Source organism: Eulemur rufifrons, chromosome 2 (assembly GCF_041146395.1).
Source record: "Eulemur rufifrons isolate Redbay chromosome 2, OSU_ERuf_1, whole genome shotgun sequence".
In the NCBI taxonomy this organism is placed as follows: domain Eukaryota; kingdom Metazoa; phylum Chordata; class Mammalia; order Primates; family Lemuridae; genus Eulemur; species Eulemur rufifrons.
In genome coordinates, this window is record NC_090984.1 from 115,625,951 (window position 1) to 115,643,012 (window position 17,062).

A 17,062-nucleotide genomic window follows, 5' to 3' on the forward strand; every position below is an offset into this window, starting at 1 on the left:
AGCTCAAACAACCCACCCTCCTCGGCCTCCCAGAGTGCTATGATTACAGGCGGGAACCACCGTGCCCGGCCTATGGCATTGGCTTTTGAGAAAAGAAAATGCTTTATTGCAAGGTTGACCAGCAAGGAGCGAGGAGGCAATGCTCAAACCTGTCTCCCCAAGCTGGAGTCTGGGGACAGATTTTATAGGAAGAGAGTAACTGTGACACAGATAGCAAAATGCAACTCGACATGATTTGATTGGGTCATGCAGAGAGGCAGTGCCGGGGGAGACCGGGGTGATCACTTTCCCCTCTGTCCCTACAGAGATGGCCTCTGCTCATCTCAACACATTTGTGTGACAGGTGTGCTCAGGGCCTGCCCACTGCCCATGGTGACCTGACTTTTGTGCCCTCATTGCCTCCAGCTGCAGTCCCAGCCAGGACGTTGATCCTCCAAATCCTGTCTTCTCCAGTAACCATTCCACGTCCGGTGATGTTTCTGGGGATTTTATTTTTTTTGTGGGAGGCGGGGTGTCAGCTGTCTTTTCACTATGTGTGACTATCACTGTAGTGATTATTATGATAAGCCCAGAATGATGTCTGGTCCATAGTAGGTGCCGAATAAGTACTGGGTGAATGAATGCGTGATACTAACTTCACTGAATGTTTGCTGTATGCTGGGCACTGCCCTGAGCTCTTTCCAGCCACCCCATGAGGTAGTCATGCTTCTATTCCCCTATTTTAAATAAAGAGCAAATTGAGGCAAAGGGAGGTGTAGTCATTTGCAAAGGCCACCAAGGTGGGATTCTAACCCTGCCTGGTTCCCAAGCACAGATTAAATCGCTAGGACACACAGCGCTCGTCATCACTGAAGGGACAGAATTGGTACCCTCATCTGTGAGCAGGGTCCCAACGGGCGTGGACAGCCCTGCCCAGGATGGTGGTGGGATCCGCAGGACAGGCAGGCCGAGTCAGGTTAGGCCTGGGGGGCTGTAGCAGGAAAAGGGGCTGGGACCTGTGAGCCAGGGGGAGTACAGAGGAGCTCAGCCCAGGTTCCCAGGAGGCTGTGGGTGTCGCGGGTTCTCAAGAGCAGAGCCCAAGGTGAAGACAGAGTGGCCTGGGCTAGAGGCCTTGCAGAGAGAAGCCATAAGCCAGGGGCAGACTTGGCGTGGTGGGAGCAGCCCCCAGAAGGGCCTCGGCACTGACACTGGCTGCCTCTGCAGGCTCCACCGGGGCCTGCATGGGGGTCAGTGTGGGCAGATGGAACCCATGGGGACAGCAGGGCACCTGGCTGGAGGCAGGAAGGCAAGGCTGGCAGCTGGAAGGTGCTGGACACTCTGAGCAGCAGCAGGCCTGCAGCGCACACAGATGTGGAAAGTTTGAAGGCCTTTGACCTGCCAGACCCCTTGATGTGGGCTGTGACGTGTGAACCGAGGCAGCGTGACCTGCTCTCAGCACTTCCGGGGTCCGGAAGACCTGCCTAGGCCGACTTCCCCTCTGAGAGGCTGTGGGCAGGGGCCCGCAGAGCCCGTCCCAGGTTCCTGGGGCTGACCCACCGAGGGTCAGGGGCCGTAGGCTGTACCCCACCTCATCATGGAAGGCTTGTTGGTTTCCTGAGTGAGGAGAAACCCCAGGAACTTTCTCATAACAGGATTTCCCTGACACTGTCCTTGGAGCCCCCCAAGCATCTATGGGAACTCGCCAGGGCCTTGTGCAGTTGTTTGGCATTTGTTGAGTGTTTGCACGTTATACATGTGTGAGCGATTCTGATTCTGAAACCGGCTACTTCTCTTCCATCCCCACGGGACCTCCATGGTCAGCCTGGAACTGTGTTTTTGGTCCTATGTGCACCAAGCCGGGGCCAGAAGGAACGAGGAAGCAGCTGTGGCTCAGCTTCACGCACATCCAGGAAGAGGGTCCGGCAGACACAAAGCCACAGAGGAGCTGGCCTGGCTGCCTGCCTTCTCCCAGGCTGTCAGCTGGGGCAGGACTGGCCTGGCTTGGAAGAGAAGCCTTCAGGTGGCAGCTAGCCAAGGGTCAGTTGAGTCACAAGATCATGAAATTCACAGTGCTGAGAGGAGCCTTAGTCCTTGGTCTGATCTGTACTCAATAAATACAAAGCACAGCTGCTGCCGCTCTCCTGATTGGAGCCCATGGCAGACATCACTGGTAGATCCCCGCATTCTCCCTCAATCCAGGCTTCAGCATAACAGTCTAGGCAGCTGCTGTCAGTCAACTGGAGTTCACATGGAAATTCACCCTACTTGCCATCCCAGATCTAGTCCAACCTTCTCATTTTGCTGAAAAGGCCACTGACCCTGGAGAAAAGAAGTGAGTTACCCAAAGTCACATAGTAAACAGCAGAACCAGACAGTGCCATTTCCTTTGTATCATATCTGTTCTCCATATGAATACAGCATTTGCCATGTCATTACTCATCTCATAAAACCCTTGTATATCCCTTCATTTCCACAATGCAATTTTACCCTCAGAATCCAAATTAATTTTCCACAGTTTCCCAAAAGTATTATAGAGCTATAGAAAAATTGATGCTGCTTTAGGTCATGTTAATAGGAGAAGAGTGTCCAGATTGAAAGAGGTGATGTGATGGTCATGCCTTTCTGTGCTGCTCCAGGCACACCTGGGGTATTGTTTGCATGTTTTTGGGACTCCAAATTTCAGAGGAAGACAGAGGGATAATAATTGTACTCAGAAGGATAAAATCAATATGATGATGGGGCTCAGAACTACTCCGTAATTTATGATCAATTGATTTTCAACAAGGCTGCCAAAACAATTCAATAGAGAAAGAATAGTCCTGGAACAACTGGATATCCACATGGAAAAGAAGGAAGTCAGACCCCCTACCTCACACCATATGTAAAAACTAACTCAAAATGGAACAGAAACCTAAATGTAAAAACTAAAACTATAAAACTCTTAGAAGAAAACAGGGATAAATTTTGATGACCTCGGATTAGGTAATAGTTTCTTAGATATGACACCAAAACCACAAGCAACAAAACAAAACAAAAAAAATAGATAAATTTGACTTAGAATTAAAAACTTATGTTTCAAAGGATACTGTCAAGAAAGTGAAAAAAACAATCTATAGAATGGGAGAGAATATGTGCAGTTTACAAAAAGAAAAAAGAAAGAATGTACAACTCAATAATAGACAAATAACCCAATTCAAGAATAGGCAAAGGATCTGCATAAACATTTTTCCAAAGAAGACATACAAATGGCCAGTAATGAAAAGATGCTCAACAGCAATAGCCACCAGGGAATTGCAAATCAAAACCACAATGGGATACTGTTTCACAGCTGCCAGAATGGCTACTATCAAAAAGATAGACAATAAGAAGTGTTGGAAAGGTTGCAGAGAATTTAGAACCCTCATATGCCGCTGGTGGGAATGTGAAATGGTACAGCCACTTTAGAAAACAATCATAGACGGTTCCTCAAAATGCTACACATGAGTTATCACATAATCCAGCAATTCTACTCCCAGATATATACCCGAGAGAGAACTGAAACATGTGTTCCATACAAAAACTTACACATGAATATAAGCAGCATTATTTGTAATGTCCAAAACGTGGAAACAACCCAAATGTTCATCAACTGATGAATGGGTAAGTTAAATGTAGTATATCCATACAATGGAATTTTGGCAACAAAAAGAAATGAAACATTGATACAGCAGTACTGATAAATTATACTAGCTGCTACTACGTGGATGAACTTTGAAAACATTATGCCAAGCACAAAAGACCACATGTTGTATGATTTCATTTACAGGAAATGTCCGGAATAGGCACATTTATAAAAACAGAAAGTAAATTAGTGGTTGTCAGGAGCTGGAGTTGTGTTGGGGGGGTGTTGAAGGGGTTGGGGGAGGTTGGAAGGAAATGGACAGTGACTGCTCATGAGTAAGGGGTTTCTTTTTGAAGTGATGAAAACATATTAAAATTGATTGTAGTGATGGTTGTGCAACTCTGTGCCTGCATCAAAAACCATTGAATTGGACACTTTAAATAGTGTTAAAAACCAAACCAGTCTATCTGCAAATTCATGGAGACAGTACATGTAAAACACCCAGCTCAGGGTCAACCATGGTTGATAAACCTTCCCTCTGGGTAGCTGTGTAGAAGAGTGGGGCTGCTCGACCTGGAAAACAGAAGACCCGAGGGTGGGAGATGTACAAGCCATCTTCACGTAGTTGAGGGGTGTCGGGGAAGTTGTCCTTGCCACACTACAAAATGTAGAAAAAGCAACAGGGGGAAACATTTCAGGGGAACAGATTTCAGCTTGGGAGAAATTGAGAATTGCTTCTCGGAATGGGTTGCCCGGTGAGGTGTCGCTGGCTCAGGTGATTAGAGGTCTTCAGAGAGACACAACTACTACTCGACCGGGATGGCACAAGAGAGGACTCAAGTGTTAGGGGACAGCTGATGGCCTTCACATTCCACGGTGCTGCTGCAGCTGATAGGCTCACAGAAGCCTGTGGATAAGTATCCAGAAGTTTTGCTCACTGCGTGTTAAACCTTTGAGAGCTTGGCCTCAGCAATGGTGGGAGTGTCTACACCGTGGAAATCGGCAATCACTACACATCAAGGCTTTTGCTTACCTTTTTTGTTTATTTGTGTTTGTTCATTGTCCTAGACAGGTGCTTTATTAGCACACTGCTGATCCAAACCGAATGCCCCCGCAGGTATCTGTGTGTGCTCTCCTTCCTCCAGACGCACCCAGGTCCACCTCTTTCCCCAGTGGGAATTCCTTCCCTGCCCTGCCCCAAGGTCTAGTTCAGCCGTGCCTTCCTCTGTGGACTGTTCCGGAAACCTTCCATCTCATGTGGTAGTTACCACTTGTTGAGCATCAGCTGCAGGCTGGACTAAACACTGTCCCGTTTAGTCCTTACCTGACCCTTGAGGTCGGCAGCGCAGTCTCCCTGGTTTACAGAGGACACGCGGCCCAGAGGGTGGAGTGGCTCCCTGGGATCGCAGGCCCAAAGCCTGTCTCTGTGCCTCACAGCAAGGCCTTGGAGTGGGGCGTTCTCCCAGCCCCAAACGCCTGCAGCCCCGTTGCACTATTCCTGCCCACATCTTCACCTAGAATCAGGAAATTCAGGCCCTGGTGTCCTCTGGCATCAGCTGCTGCTCTTTGGCCCCCACGACCTTTTCCGGCTTCTGCTCTGGTGGCTTGTGTCAGAGGATTTGCCAAAAAGGCCCCGGGACTGATGCTTTGGATGTTTGGATGGCCAGGTGGATGCATCCCGAGGGCTGGACCCATGTTGATTACCTTGGGGGGGGGGGAGTGTCACCACGCCCAGCTCTGTTTGTTTTAATCAATAAATCATTAAAGAACTGGTGGGAGACACCTTCACACCCTTCCCCATCCCGATCCCATTTTCTTCTTCACCCCCGGGGGTGGTCTTCATCCTGAATTTGGTGTTTGGAGCCACAAACAAGACTTAGAACTATTGTGTGTGCTTTGATACTTTATATAAATGGTTGCGTTCCCTCTGTAATTAGCTTATTTCACTCATTAGGGTTTTTTTGTATGTTTGATTTTAAAACTTTTTCTTTTAGCATTATCTTTTGACATGGTGTCAGACTTCCAGAAAAGTTACAGGAATAGCACAATGAGTTCGTGTGTGAGTGTGTGTGTGTGTGTGTGTGTGTGTGTACCCTCCTCTACCCAGATTCCCCCGTTATTAACGTTTCGTCACATTTGCGATTATATCTCTTTCCCCCACATACTTCAGTGGGTATTCCTCAAACAAGGACCAGGATCCAAATCAGGAAAGGAGCATTCATGCAATAAACAGGATTTTGAGATTTAATTGCGTAGCATTGGTTCCTGCCTTTTTTTGTTTAAATCAGTACATAATAGATGTACATATTTTGGGGGTACATGTGATATTTTTGATATATTCATATAATGTGTAATAGTCAAAGCAGGGTAATTGGATATCCGTCACCTTAAACATTTACCTCTTCTTTATGCTGGGAACATTCAAATTATTCTGTAGTAGCAATTTTGAAATTTATAGTAGATTATTTTTCACTATGGTAAAAAAAAAAAACTAAAACAACCTCAGGCCATTTCTAGGGTTGCTATGGTAACAAGTGATGAGCAGTGGGTGTGAACAGGGCCTATTTGGGGGAATGAGATGTGCCGTGGGGACTAAGTTGGCCAGTGTCCACAAAGCAACAAGTGTTCCTGGGAGAAACAGGCATGACCACATACGTGGTTGCCCCAGCTGGAATAATGACCTATAGGAGGTGTTATCATGGGCCAGGTATCACAGGTCCATTGTGCAAATGAGAAAGCTGTTTCTTTAAGATGACTTTTAATCATGTAAGTAATGCATAATTATTATAAAAATGTGAAACAACCCCCTGCACTTCTCAGAAATAACTGACTTGAACGATGCCTTCTGGAGATTATTTCTATGTGTATTTATATGTCTCTGGGTGTGTAAATATATATTCCCCAGTGAGATAATAAACATTATCGAATACCCTTTCTTTGCCAAGTACTACAAGGTTACATAAACATGTGAAATTTAAAAAAAACTTTCAAAAGCTGGAATGGGATAGTGGTTGGAAGCACAGACTCTGGAGCCAGATTGCCCAGGTTTGAATCCAGGTTTTCCAAATAGGGTCATGTGCACAAGTACCAGGGGTTTAGGATTCAGACATATCTTTTGGGGGAACACAGTTCAGTCTCCCAGGTTGCATCAGGTAGGTGTGAGGATGACTGAGTTTCCAGGATGTGTGGGCCCACGGTGGGTGCTGCATGGTGAGGACTCCTTATAAATGAAACGGGCACGTGGCTGCCCTGGTTGGCATCACCAGGGCGCTCCCCCACCCTGGTCCCTCCACTTCCTCTGGGTACTCAAACTGCCCTGTCCAGAGCCGTCGGGCCATCCTGTAACATTTACCACTGGAGCCACGCCTGGCCCCTACTAGCCTGAGAGCCCTCTAAGGCCAGGGACCAGCCTCTCCATCCCAATAGACCCCTTTCTTCCTATTGAAGCTGGGAGACCACCCTGCCTAAGGTTGGGGTCGTGGACAAGGCAGTGACGGCCTTTTCCGGGTCCTCCCCCGCCATCACACACTCCCTCCGAGTCTTGGCCAGCGCTCTGCAAGGGAGCCTTGGTTCTCACGGTGAGGCTGCGTTGGTCTCTGAGCTGCTTTCCCAGGGCTGACACAGGCAGCCCAAAGCCTCACTGAGCTGGGAAAGTTCTGTGCCTTTCTTCCAATAGGCAGCTTCCAGCCAGGGCCTCACCCTGGGGAGCTGCCACACTCACCGCTCCGCCCCCACACTCGGTCAGCCCGTGGGCCACCTCTCCACCCCTGAGTGGAGCTTCCGTCCTCACCCAGGTTGAACAGGCCTATGACGGGGACACAGGCACCAGGCCTGGGAGCTGTGGACATGCTAGGACAGTTCCTGCTCTTCTTTGGGGAGCTCGTGAGAAAATCCCCATATAAGCGGAGGTGCTGAGTCCTGCAGCCCCAGAGGGCTGGGTTTTCCGAGTGTCTGATCACATGCACCTGGCAGGCAGCCTGGCCGTTGTCCAGGGGCAGCTGTGGGATTGGAAGCCCGTGGGCCGGCTGGTCAGAGCGCATTGCTGCGTCCCTCACGAGCAGGAGGAAAACTGGTCGTGGAATGGTTTCTTTTCCTGGTGGAGCTGCTCTAAAGCTTCCGAGGCTCATTATTTTGCACTAACAGTGCTGTTAATTGTCCAAGGTCCCTGTTGCTGCCTTTGTAGGGCCCTTGGCAGAGCTGGAGCGGGGCTGGTGAGAGGGAGGGCGTGGGCGTTGGAGTGGCCCACTCTGCCAACAGATGGCAGATCCGATGCTGTGTGGGCTCCGTGACAGTCCCTGGCAGTTGGAGCTGACGTGGCCAGGCTGGTGGATAAGAGTCGGCACAGCAGTGAGACAAAGCCTGACGTGGTGCTGGCTCTGGGGCTTCCACCTTTGCCTTCTGCCCTGGGCGCCCTCCTTGGCAGAGACGTTTTACAGTCAGAGAGCTCAAGTGACCTCCAGCAGCTGCCTGGCTCTGTCACCCTTCTTTGGCTGGTCAGAGCAGGTGCCATGTCGCTTTGTCCCTTAAGGGCTCTGTCACTGCTGCAACCCAGTACAAGGTCCACATCCCCTCGGCCTCAGCTGCTCCTTCTCTAACTTCTAGACATTGCTCGAAGGCAGGGGGCTGCAGCCTGTGACCTCGTACAGATTCCTCTTGACCCTGAGATCCTTGTGTCTGCCAGCCCAGCCAGGGGCCCTGAGCAGGCCTCTGTGGAGGGCCTCCTTTTTCCACATGCACTGGGCCACCCAGAGAGAAAGGAGAACATTGACAGGGTTGGGCAATTCCTGGAAAGCAGCGTCTTTGGAGCCCTTGGCCTGTCCAGTGCTGGAGTCCAAACGGCCGAGGTCCGCCCCTTCGGCACTCATCACCGCAAGGAGTCTGGGAAGATCCCAGGTCTTGTTTGTCTTTTCATAGGGTGTGAAAGGGATCCTCCCAGTGGTTTGTTTCTCTTCCAAGAGAGCTGTGTTTTCTTGGCAATTGTGTTTGTGTTCATGTCAAGCAAGCCACACGGTTCCCAGGCACTTGAACTTGTGGGTTACCGCTGGGGCCAAATGTTGGGCGAGAGATGAGTAACACACAGATGTGTGCCCCCGTCACACCAATCAAATGTGCCAAGTCCTAAGATCAAGGCTACAGAGTGGGAGAATTGTAGCAGGAAGAGGAAGAAAGTCCAACTGGAGGGCTGGAGGGATAGAAAAACAGTCACTAAGATTTACTGAATTCTGTGCAGGCGCTGTGCTAAGTACCTGGCAGATGTCTCACCAAATTTTCACAGTAACCCTCTTAAATAAAGACAATTATTATGTGTTTACAAGTGATTAAACTGAAGCCCAGGGAGGTAAAGTAACTGGCCAGAGGTCACACAGCCCAAATTTAAACTTAGGGCTTCACCTGAAGGGGCCTTAAAGGATGAGGAGAACTTTATTCCCAGCAGTTTATTATCAAAAATTTTAAACATACACAAGAGTTGAAAGAATTTTACAGTAAACTCCCACATACCCACCAATGACCCTAAAAATGTCTCTATATTTGCGTTTTACATAGTTTTATCCATCCATGAGTGCACCTTATTTTTTTATGCATTTCAAAGACAGTTGGAGAACCCCCTGACTATGTTAGCATGCATATCATTAACTAGAGTTCAATATTTAGTTATGGTTCTTTTTTATTGCTGGGAGGTAAAAGTTACACATGATAGAAGTAAACACACATATCTGAATGTACCATTTGAACTTCATTTAGATGGATTCACATGCTATGTACTTTTCTGCATCAGGTTTCTTTGACTCAGCATAATGATGCTGAGATTCATCCATGAGGCTGTGCACATCAGTAGTTCCTTTTCATTGCTGACTGCCCTTCCGTTGTGTGGACATACCATGGTCTGTCTCTCCGTTATCCCAGTGGTGGACACCAGGACCACGTTCTGTTGAGTGATGATGAGTAAGGCCGCCATGACCTTTCATGTTCAAGTCTTTTGGGGGACATGCACTTTCATTTCTCTTGGGTATATATACCTCGGAGTGGAATGGCTGGGTCATAGCATAGGTGTATGTTTAGGTTTATTTTAAAAAGTTCCATATCTTTTTCCAAAGTAGTCATACTGATTTATTTTCTCACCAAGAATATATGAGAGTTCTGATTATTCACCAACATGTGATGTTGTCAGTCTTTTTAATTTTAGCCATTCTAGTGGTTGTGCCGTGGTATCACATTGCGGTTTTAATTTGCATTTCCATAATGACTAATATTTTGAGCACTTTTTCACCTTTTTGGGCATTTGCATATCTTCTTCTTTGAAGTATCTGCTCAAAATCTTTTGCCCATTTTAAAAATTGATTTGCTCGTTCTCTGTTAGAGATGTGTTTTGCAAATGTTTTCCCCCAGCCTGATGGGCAGACGTTTTAAATTTTGGTGCAGTCTGATTTATCTGTTTTTTTCTTTTATGGTAATTGCTCTCTGTGCCTGATCCAACACTTTTGCCTACCAGGTGGGGACTCTTGGGAGGAAGAAATAGAGACCCTGTAGGAACCATGGGTGGCTGGAGCAGCTTGAGCAAGTGCAGGTTTCGCTGGGGTGATGGAGACCAGCCCTTCATAGGGGGCGTCTGTGGGGGAGGAGGCCCGGAAAGGGAATGCTGTAAATATTTGTGGGAAGATCCGTTGCAGGTTGCAGAGCAGGGAACGGTTGTGATCACAAGAGAGTGAGATGGCACAGTCGCGTGATGCTGGTGCCTGGGGCAGAGTTTCCATTTGGTCACCTTGCGAGAAGCAACCTCGTGCCTCAAGATGCAGGTGGCACTGCTGGGTGGAGAAGCATGTTTATCTCTGTGGATCTTCACAGGCTCCGTGGGCCCAGAGGCCCACCCAGGTCCCACCAGGTCTTCATGGGCCCATTTCTTCTTGCCTAGGAAGGCAGAGGGCTGGTCCAGGCAAGCAGCTAGCCAGAAGCCAGCCCCTTCCCTCAGCCCTGGGGAATTGCTTATATACGCGGACTGAGAGCCAGCTCTCCCAGTGGCTCCAGCATGCTCCTGGGACCCTCACCCGGCCGCCCTCTGACCTCGCCTCCTCCCACTCTCACCCTCGTCACCCTCCCCACCTCCTCACTTTCCCCCAGAAGCAGGAACGCAAGACTTTGGAGTTTGCTCTTCCTTCTGCCTGGAAATCTCTTCTTCAGACACCTGCATCCAGGTGTTCACTCCACGGCCACTTTTTCAGGGGGGCTTCCCTAGCTGCCCATTTCAAAACTGCACGCCCCGCACCTCCCCACATGGCCCTTTCCATTTCCTCTTGGCGGTGCCACCATCTAACGTACTCTAGTCACCCATTCACCCTGCTTATCACCTGTCTCCTCCTCCAGAATGTAAACACCATGAAGGTTTTGGGGTTTTTTCCCTCTTTTTTTCCCTCTCTTGTTCGCTGCTCTAACCGTGCCTGCAGCAGCACGTGGCGCTGGCAGCCCTGCAGAAGCTATTCACAGCGCGTGACTGAGAGGCAAACTCCCCCGTGCCTCCCAGAGCCTGTCTGTGCGACTGCAGCTTTGGTTCTGCCAGAGAAAGGGGGACCGAGCCCAGGGCCCACCTGGGGCTACGCAGCAAACGGAGGACTCTCCCAGCCTACCCTCCCCCAGCCCACATTGTACAGATGAGGAAACTGAGACCCTGAGACTGAAAGGACCCGGCCAAGGTCTAAGCCGTGGCTCCTGGCAGGGAGGAAATGGGAGGCTGTTGCTCTCACTCCCAGCTGCTGTTACAAATCCTAATTGGCCCCTGGGGGAGGCCCCAGGCCAAGCAAGGATGTTTAAGGATGATCATAAAGTCTTTTGGTGCCAGAAGGTATTTTTGTGCTTCCAAGTGGGCTTGGAGGAACCTGTGGCCCCACAGTGCTGCTTTTCTGGGCAGTTCGGGCCTCCGCCACTTTCACTTCCTTCCCAGAGGAGATGCCCGGCCGCGCTTAGGGCCTGGGAAGTGGTTACATCAGCGTCAGTGGGGCCAACGGGGTCTTGAGCTCCAAATGAGACTGTTCAGCCCCAGTTCCGCAGCCTGTGGACGGCCATGGGGCCACCCCACCCCTCCACCCCAGCCTCGCTATTCCTGCCATTTCCTGGGGGACGCGTGTTCTCCTGGTGACCCGGCGCTTTCCTCTGTATGGGCTGCAGGCGCCATCCACATCTCCCTGGCTTTGTAAGCCCCCTGCCCTGTCTGATAAGGTTTTTCACCCCTGCAGATGCCTAGAGAGACTCAGTCCCTCAGGTAGAATGCAAACAGACCCCACAGCCCACCTGACTCAGGATTTGAGGCACCAAGATGTCCTTCCTCCTTTCTGGAGTCAAAACTAGCCTGCCAATGTGTGTGTGTTGGGCTGGGGCAGGGGAACGTGAGGGTCTTGGGGAGAGTCTGGGATCTCAAACCGGACAGAAATATGAACAGTGGGCAGCGCCTGTTCCCCAGAGAACCCTAGTTTGGTTTTGTTTCTTGGGTCTGGGATCCTCCTCCTCCCCCTCCCCACCCTGATGGGTTAGCTCATCCTCCTCCTGGGGGCTTGGGGAATGTTGGCTGGGAGGGGACCCAAAGGAACCTTCTGGAAATGTTCTATGTCAGCACTGCCCAATAGAAATATAATGCAAGTCACATATGCTATTTTAAATTTTCTAGTAGCCACATTAAAACAGTAAAGAGAAACAGGTGAAGTTAAATGTAATAATGTTTTCTTTCATGCAACATATCTAAAGTATTATTTCAACATGTACTCCATACAAAATATTAATGAGCTAGTTTACGGTTTTTTTTCATAGTAAATCTTAGAAATCGTATGTGTATTTTGCACTTACAGTGCATCTCAGTCTGGACAAGCCACTTTTAAGAGCTCAGTAACCGCTTGTGGCTAGTGGCTAAGGCACCGGACAGCGCAGGTCTCTATCTCCATTTTTGTAGCAGTAATAATTACATGGGTGTAGACATATGTAAACATGTGGCTAGCTCTGTCTTCAGGATTTGTGCATTTCACTGTAAGTTACTCTTCAATTAAAAGTTGTAAAAAATACTCTTGAAGGCTCTGCTCAAATGCCAGCTGTGTTTTCCTGAACCCACCCTGGGTTGAAATGATTGATTATTAATTAATTATTAATAGCTGCCGTGGTTATACTGTGCTCCTGTTGTATTTATTCCCTCCTCGTACTATAGCTGGTTGTTTCTGGGTCTCACCTGCTGTATTATAAGTGCCCTAAGGTGAAGACCCTGGTTTGTTCCTTTTTTAATTCCCCAAAAGGCCACTGGCTGCAGGGATGGGAAATACGCAAGCCTGGCCCAGTCTAATCCCTGTTCGGTGTAAGCCCTCTCTGGGCAGGCTGCAGACAGGCTGATCATTCCATTCTGTTTCTCAGTCCTATTCCAGATGTCGGCAAAGGAGACGGAGAGGAAGAGGAGGAGGAGGATGGCACGGGGCTTTGTCTGCCAGCCACCCCAAAGAACTGCCTTCCTCGCCGGGGCATCAGCGTCCTGGAGAAGCTCATCAAAACGTGCCCAGTGTGGCTGCAGCTGGGTCTGGGCTGCGCGGAGGCGGCCAGGATCCTGCACCGGGAGGCAGCCGGGGTGAGTCGGGGTCTCCTCCACCGCACACCTGGGGGCTGGCGCAGCTGTGCTGTGCTCCACGCGTGCCTCGGCTCCCGCATGGGAGCAGCTGCCACCCAGACGGCTTCCCGTTGCTTTCCTTTCAAAACGGAGGTCGATCAGCTTTTCGACCCCGGTGTTTTCCAGAACTCAGGAGTGGGAGCCGGTGGGAGGCCTGGTTTCTGCTTTGCGGGGAGCAGGGAGTGGGTGGCTGATGTGGGCTCTCTGGGCATCGGGGCGCCTGAGAGGCAGGCCTGAGGGGTCAGGCGTGCCACACTGGCCTGCTGTGAGCTCGAGAGCTCAGCCAGGCATCCCAGGACTAGAGAGTATCAGGACCAGAGTAAAAATGGTTTTACCCTCTGTTGCACATAGGAAAATAAAGGGGCTGTGTGGTGGAGTCCAAAGTTGTTGAGGAGTCAGGCTCTGTGAGTTGGGCAAATGGCTTAGACTTGCTAAGCCTCACTTTTGTCACTTTGAAAAGGAGACATGAACACCCCTCCAGAGCTGTGTTCCTGTCACGTGGAAGGATCGAGATGGTAGATGGATGCATGGATGGACAGGCAGATGGGCAGATGACAGGTGACGAAATGTGAGTCAGAGCCCATCATTTGCTATTTCGCCTCCCACACACATTTCTCTTACATGCTGCTTACTTTAAAAAAAAAAAATTTAATTCGTTTAATTATAAAAGTGATACACATATGTGTTCATTATTGAACAAAAACCAAGCTGGACAGAAGTGAATAAAGTAAAAAGCAAAATGCCTCATAACGATCTTTTCCACCTACTCTAACCAGCTCACTCCCCAGAAAGCTTTTTTGTAATTGAGGTGAAATTCACATAATATAAAATGAGCCATTTTAAAGTATACAATCCAATGACATTTAGTACATTCACAATATTGTGCAATTCACCACCTCTACCTAGTATTTTCATCACCCCAAAATAAAGCCCCAAACTCAATAAGCAGTTACTCCCATCCCCTACCCCAGCCACCGGTAACCACAGCTCTGCTCCCAGGAGTCATTTTCCCAGCGGATTCCCAGCCCCCTGGTGGCAGGGGTTCGCTCACTAAGTACTCACCTAAGTACTCACCGTGTTCCAGGTTTTCCACGTGAGTTTGCCCGTTGATCCTGACAGTAGCCCCGAGAGGCAGGTGTTGCTACTCTGCCCATTTTACGGATGAGGTAACTAGAATATGAAGACACTGAGTGCCCTTCCCTTGGGGACGCAGGGAGGAGGGGCAGAGCTGGGATTTGAACCCAGGCAGTCTGGGTGCCCCCAGGCTGTGTTGCACACACGAGTTTTATTGGCACAGACGGGCTCGTGTCTCCCAGCCGCCGGGCACTTTTGCTGGTCTCCCCTTTGGCTTGTAGGGCTCATCTGCCTCCCAGGAATAGCCCAAACGTATAAATACCTGTGGCTCAGTTGGCGAGTGGACTCATTCGTCCCAGACTAGGTAAAATCCATCAAGCTGGCAGATGTACGTGAAAATTGGAATGGCTAGAACTCAGGGGGCCTCTGCAGAGCCCCAAACTTGCCTTGCCACAGAGGTCCCTGGCACAGGGAGTGGGGACTGTGGAGGCCTGAAGGCGTAGCAGTGTCCCCTCTAGGCCAGGGACACCCTCCCCAGGGAGAGCGAGGCAGGCGCCCCGGGCCGGCAGCCCCCTCAGTGCCCAGGTCAGCCTGGAGTCTGCAGATGCCGGTTTTCCTGGAGGGATGAGTGTGGAGGGGCGGGGAGGGGCGGAGGCAGGGAGAGTATAGTGCCCGAGAGAACAGCGTCTATTGTTTCATTCCTCCCCACCGAAAGGTTTTCAGCTTTGACGTGACAGAGGGCTTCAGATGATGAAACTGGGTAGAAGATAAACTCAGAGCTCAAGCCGGCAGGTGGTCCAGCATCCATGCCCAGGCCGCAGCCCCCGCCAGACATCCACTCCCCAGTAGGTTCTGAGGGCATTAGGGTCCCACCCTTGCTGGGAGGGTGCGGCTCAAAGCCAGCCCACGGGGCAAGTTTTTGATGGCTGAGGGGTGGCCACTGTCCGGATTTTTCTTGGTCGGGAGGTGGCAGGCTGTGTGTTCGGTGGGGACGGACCAGACAGTGAGGGGCAGCCCCAGGAGAAGGCAGGTGAGTCTCCAGGCCCGCAAGCTGGGCGGGACAGAGGTCATGACCACTTTGTCAAAACATTCAGTCCTCTCTTCAGAAAGTTTGAAAAAAGCACAGTTAAAAATAACAGTAGTGGTTCTATCTGGAGGATGCTTATTAATGCCAAGCCCTGTACTTTACGGGTAGCGTCTTGCAGTAATCCTCCAGGGTGGACTCTGCTGTTACACCATCTTACAGATAATGAAACTGAGGCTAAGAGGAGTGCTTTAGTGTGGGTTTCCCCAGAAGCAGACCCTGAGCGCTAGTGGCTTACTTGGGAGGCAATCCCAGGAAGCACCAGCAGGGGAACTGAGTCAGGGGAGGGGAAAGTAGCCAATAAAAGGTACTTTATCCTGCAAGTTCCCCCTGGGGCATCTGAGCGGGCTCCTGCCGGGGAGCCCTGGGAGTCAGGGTCTCACGCACACTTCCCAGGGTTATCCCACCCTGGGGGCGAGGGAGCTGAGTATCATTCACAACTCCGGATACTCCCAGGTTAAAGCCTGTGGGGTCTGAGGATTCATTTTCCAGCCCCTTCTCTCTGCCTTGAGTGTGAGATCTGGCCCTTGCCAGAAACAGCCCTGGGTGGGGAGATGCAGAGCTGGCTATGGGTCGTGGGGCTGGAGTCCACTGAAAACACAAGGCCTGGGGGATGGGTGGGCACCTGCAGCACCGGCCCCTAGAGTGAGGCAGCTTGCCCAGGGAGTTACAGGGCTGAGGTCTGAACCTGCCTAGACCAAGCACACCCTGCCATAAGGGAGTAGCAGGAGAGAAACAGACATACGAGTAATTTTCTAAGGTCAACCAATACCGGATGGGTTTGGATATAAGGCGTGTTTATAAAGATGGGTAAGATATGATCTTACCACTGTCCTCTTGGCGGGTCTGGTAAGGGCTCCATGCACAGATATGAACCATAAAGGCATAAGGAGGGGGGTATCTAAGTGCTCTGTGAAAGGCAGGGCAGCGAGTTACCTGGAGGAGGGAGAGAGCACATCCAGATGGGGTGATCGGAGCAGGCTTCCTGGAGGAGGCAGACACTGAGCTGGGCCATGCAGGATGGATGGGCAGGATGAGATGGGGGTGCTGAGAGGGTCTGTTGGGGAGTGGGTGGGTGATGTAGGCTGAGGCCCCGAGGTGGGCACGAGCCTAGCTGGGCACTCGGGGATGAAAGTGTGGCTGGAGGGTTTGGAGCTTCCCTGAGCCCCTGGAGAGCAGGACCACATCATATTCTTCTACCTTATGACTCCATGTCCAACTCCGGCCTGGGTGCAGAATGGGCCTGGCTCTGACTGTTCCCTGGAACAAATGAATAAGGACGGCAGGGCGGATGGGTCTGGCTCCCCTTCACCTCAGGCAGGGGGAGGTACCAGGCAGCCGAGGCCCCGAGGACTCTTCTCCAGCCCAGGGGCTGAGTACGGAAGAGCTGAGACCGCAGGTGACTGCATACAGGAGGTCAGCCTTTCCTGCCCACCAGCTGCCCCCTTCGGAGGAGCAGGGCTGCGTCAGCCCCGAGGATGACAGGATGGAGGGGATGTGCCTTCCGTTGCCTTCCCTGCCCTCTGCCCTGGTGCCCGACTCCTGCCCGTGCAGGTCTGTATTCAAGCAGAAGCAAAGCCCTGAGGCCATGCCCTGGTACAAGGATTGGCTAACTTTTACCTGGGTTGCTATGTGCATGACCTTCTTTGACCTTCACAGTGATTTCTGTCAGGTAGGCATTATTAGTGTCCTGTTT

At 50.6% G+C, this 17,062-nt stretch overlaps 1 protein-coding gene across 1 annotated transcript in view; it reads left to right on the forward strand.

The window, feature by feature from the left end:
- RIN3 (Ras and Rab interactor 3) overlaps positions 1–17,062 on the forward strand; it is a 119,726-nt gene that overhangs the window by 22,009 nt on the left and 80,655 nt on the right. Inside the window, exon 2 of the mRNA XM_069465236.1 lies at positions 12,962–13,169. Coding sequence (XP_069321337.1) covers positions 12,962–13,169 — 208 coding nt within the window. The remainder of the gene's footprint in view (positions 1–12,961; positions 13,170–17,062) is intronic.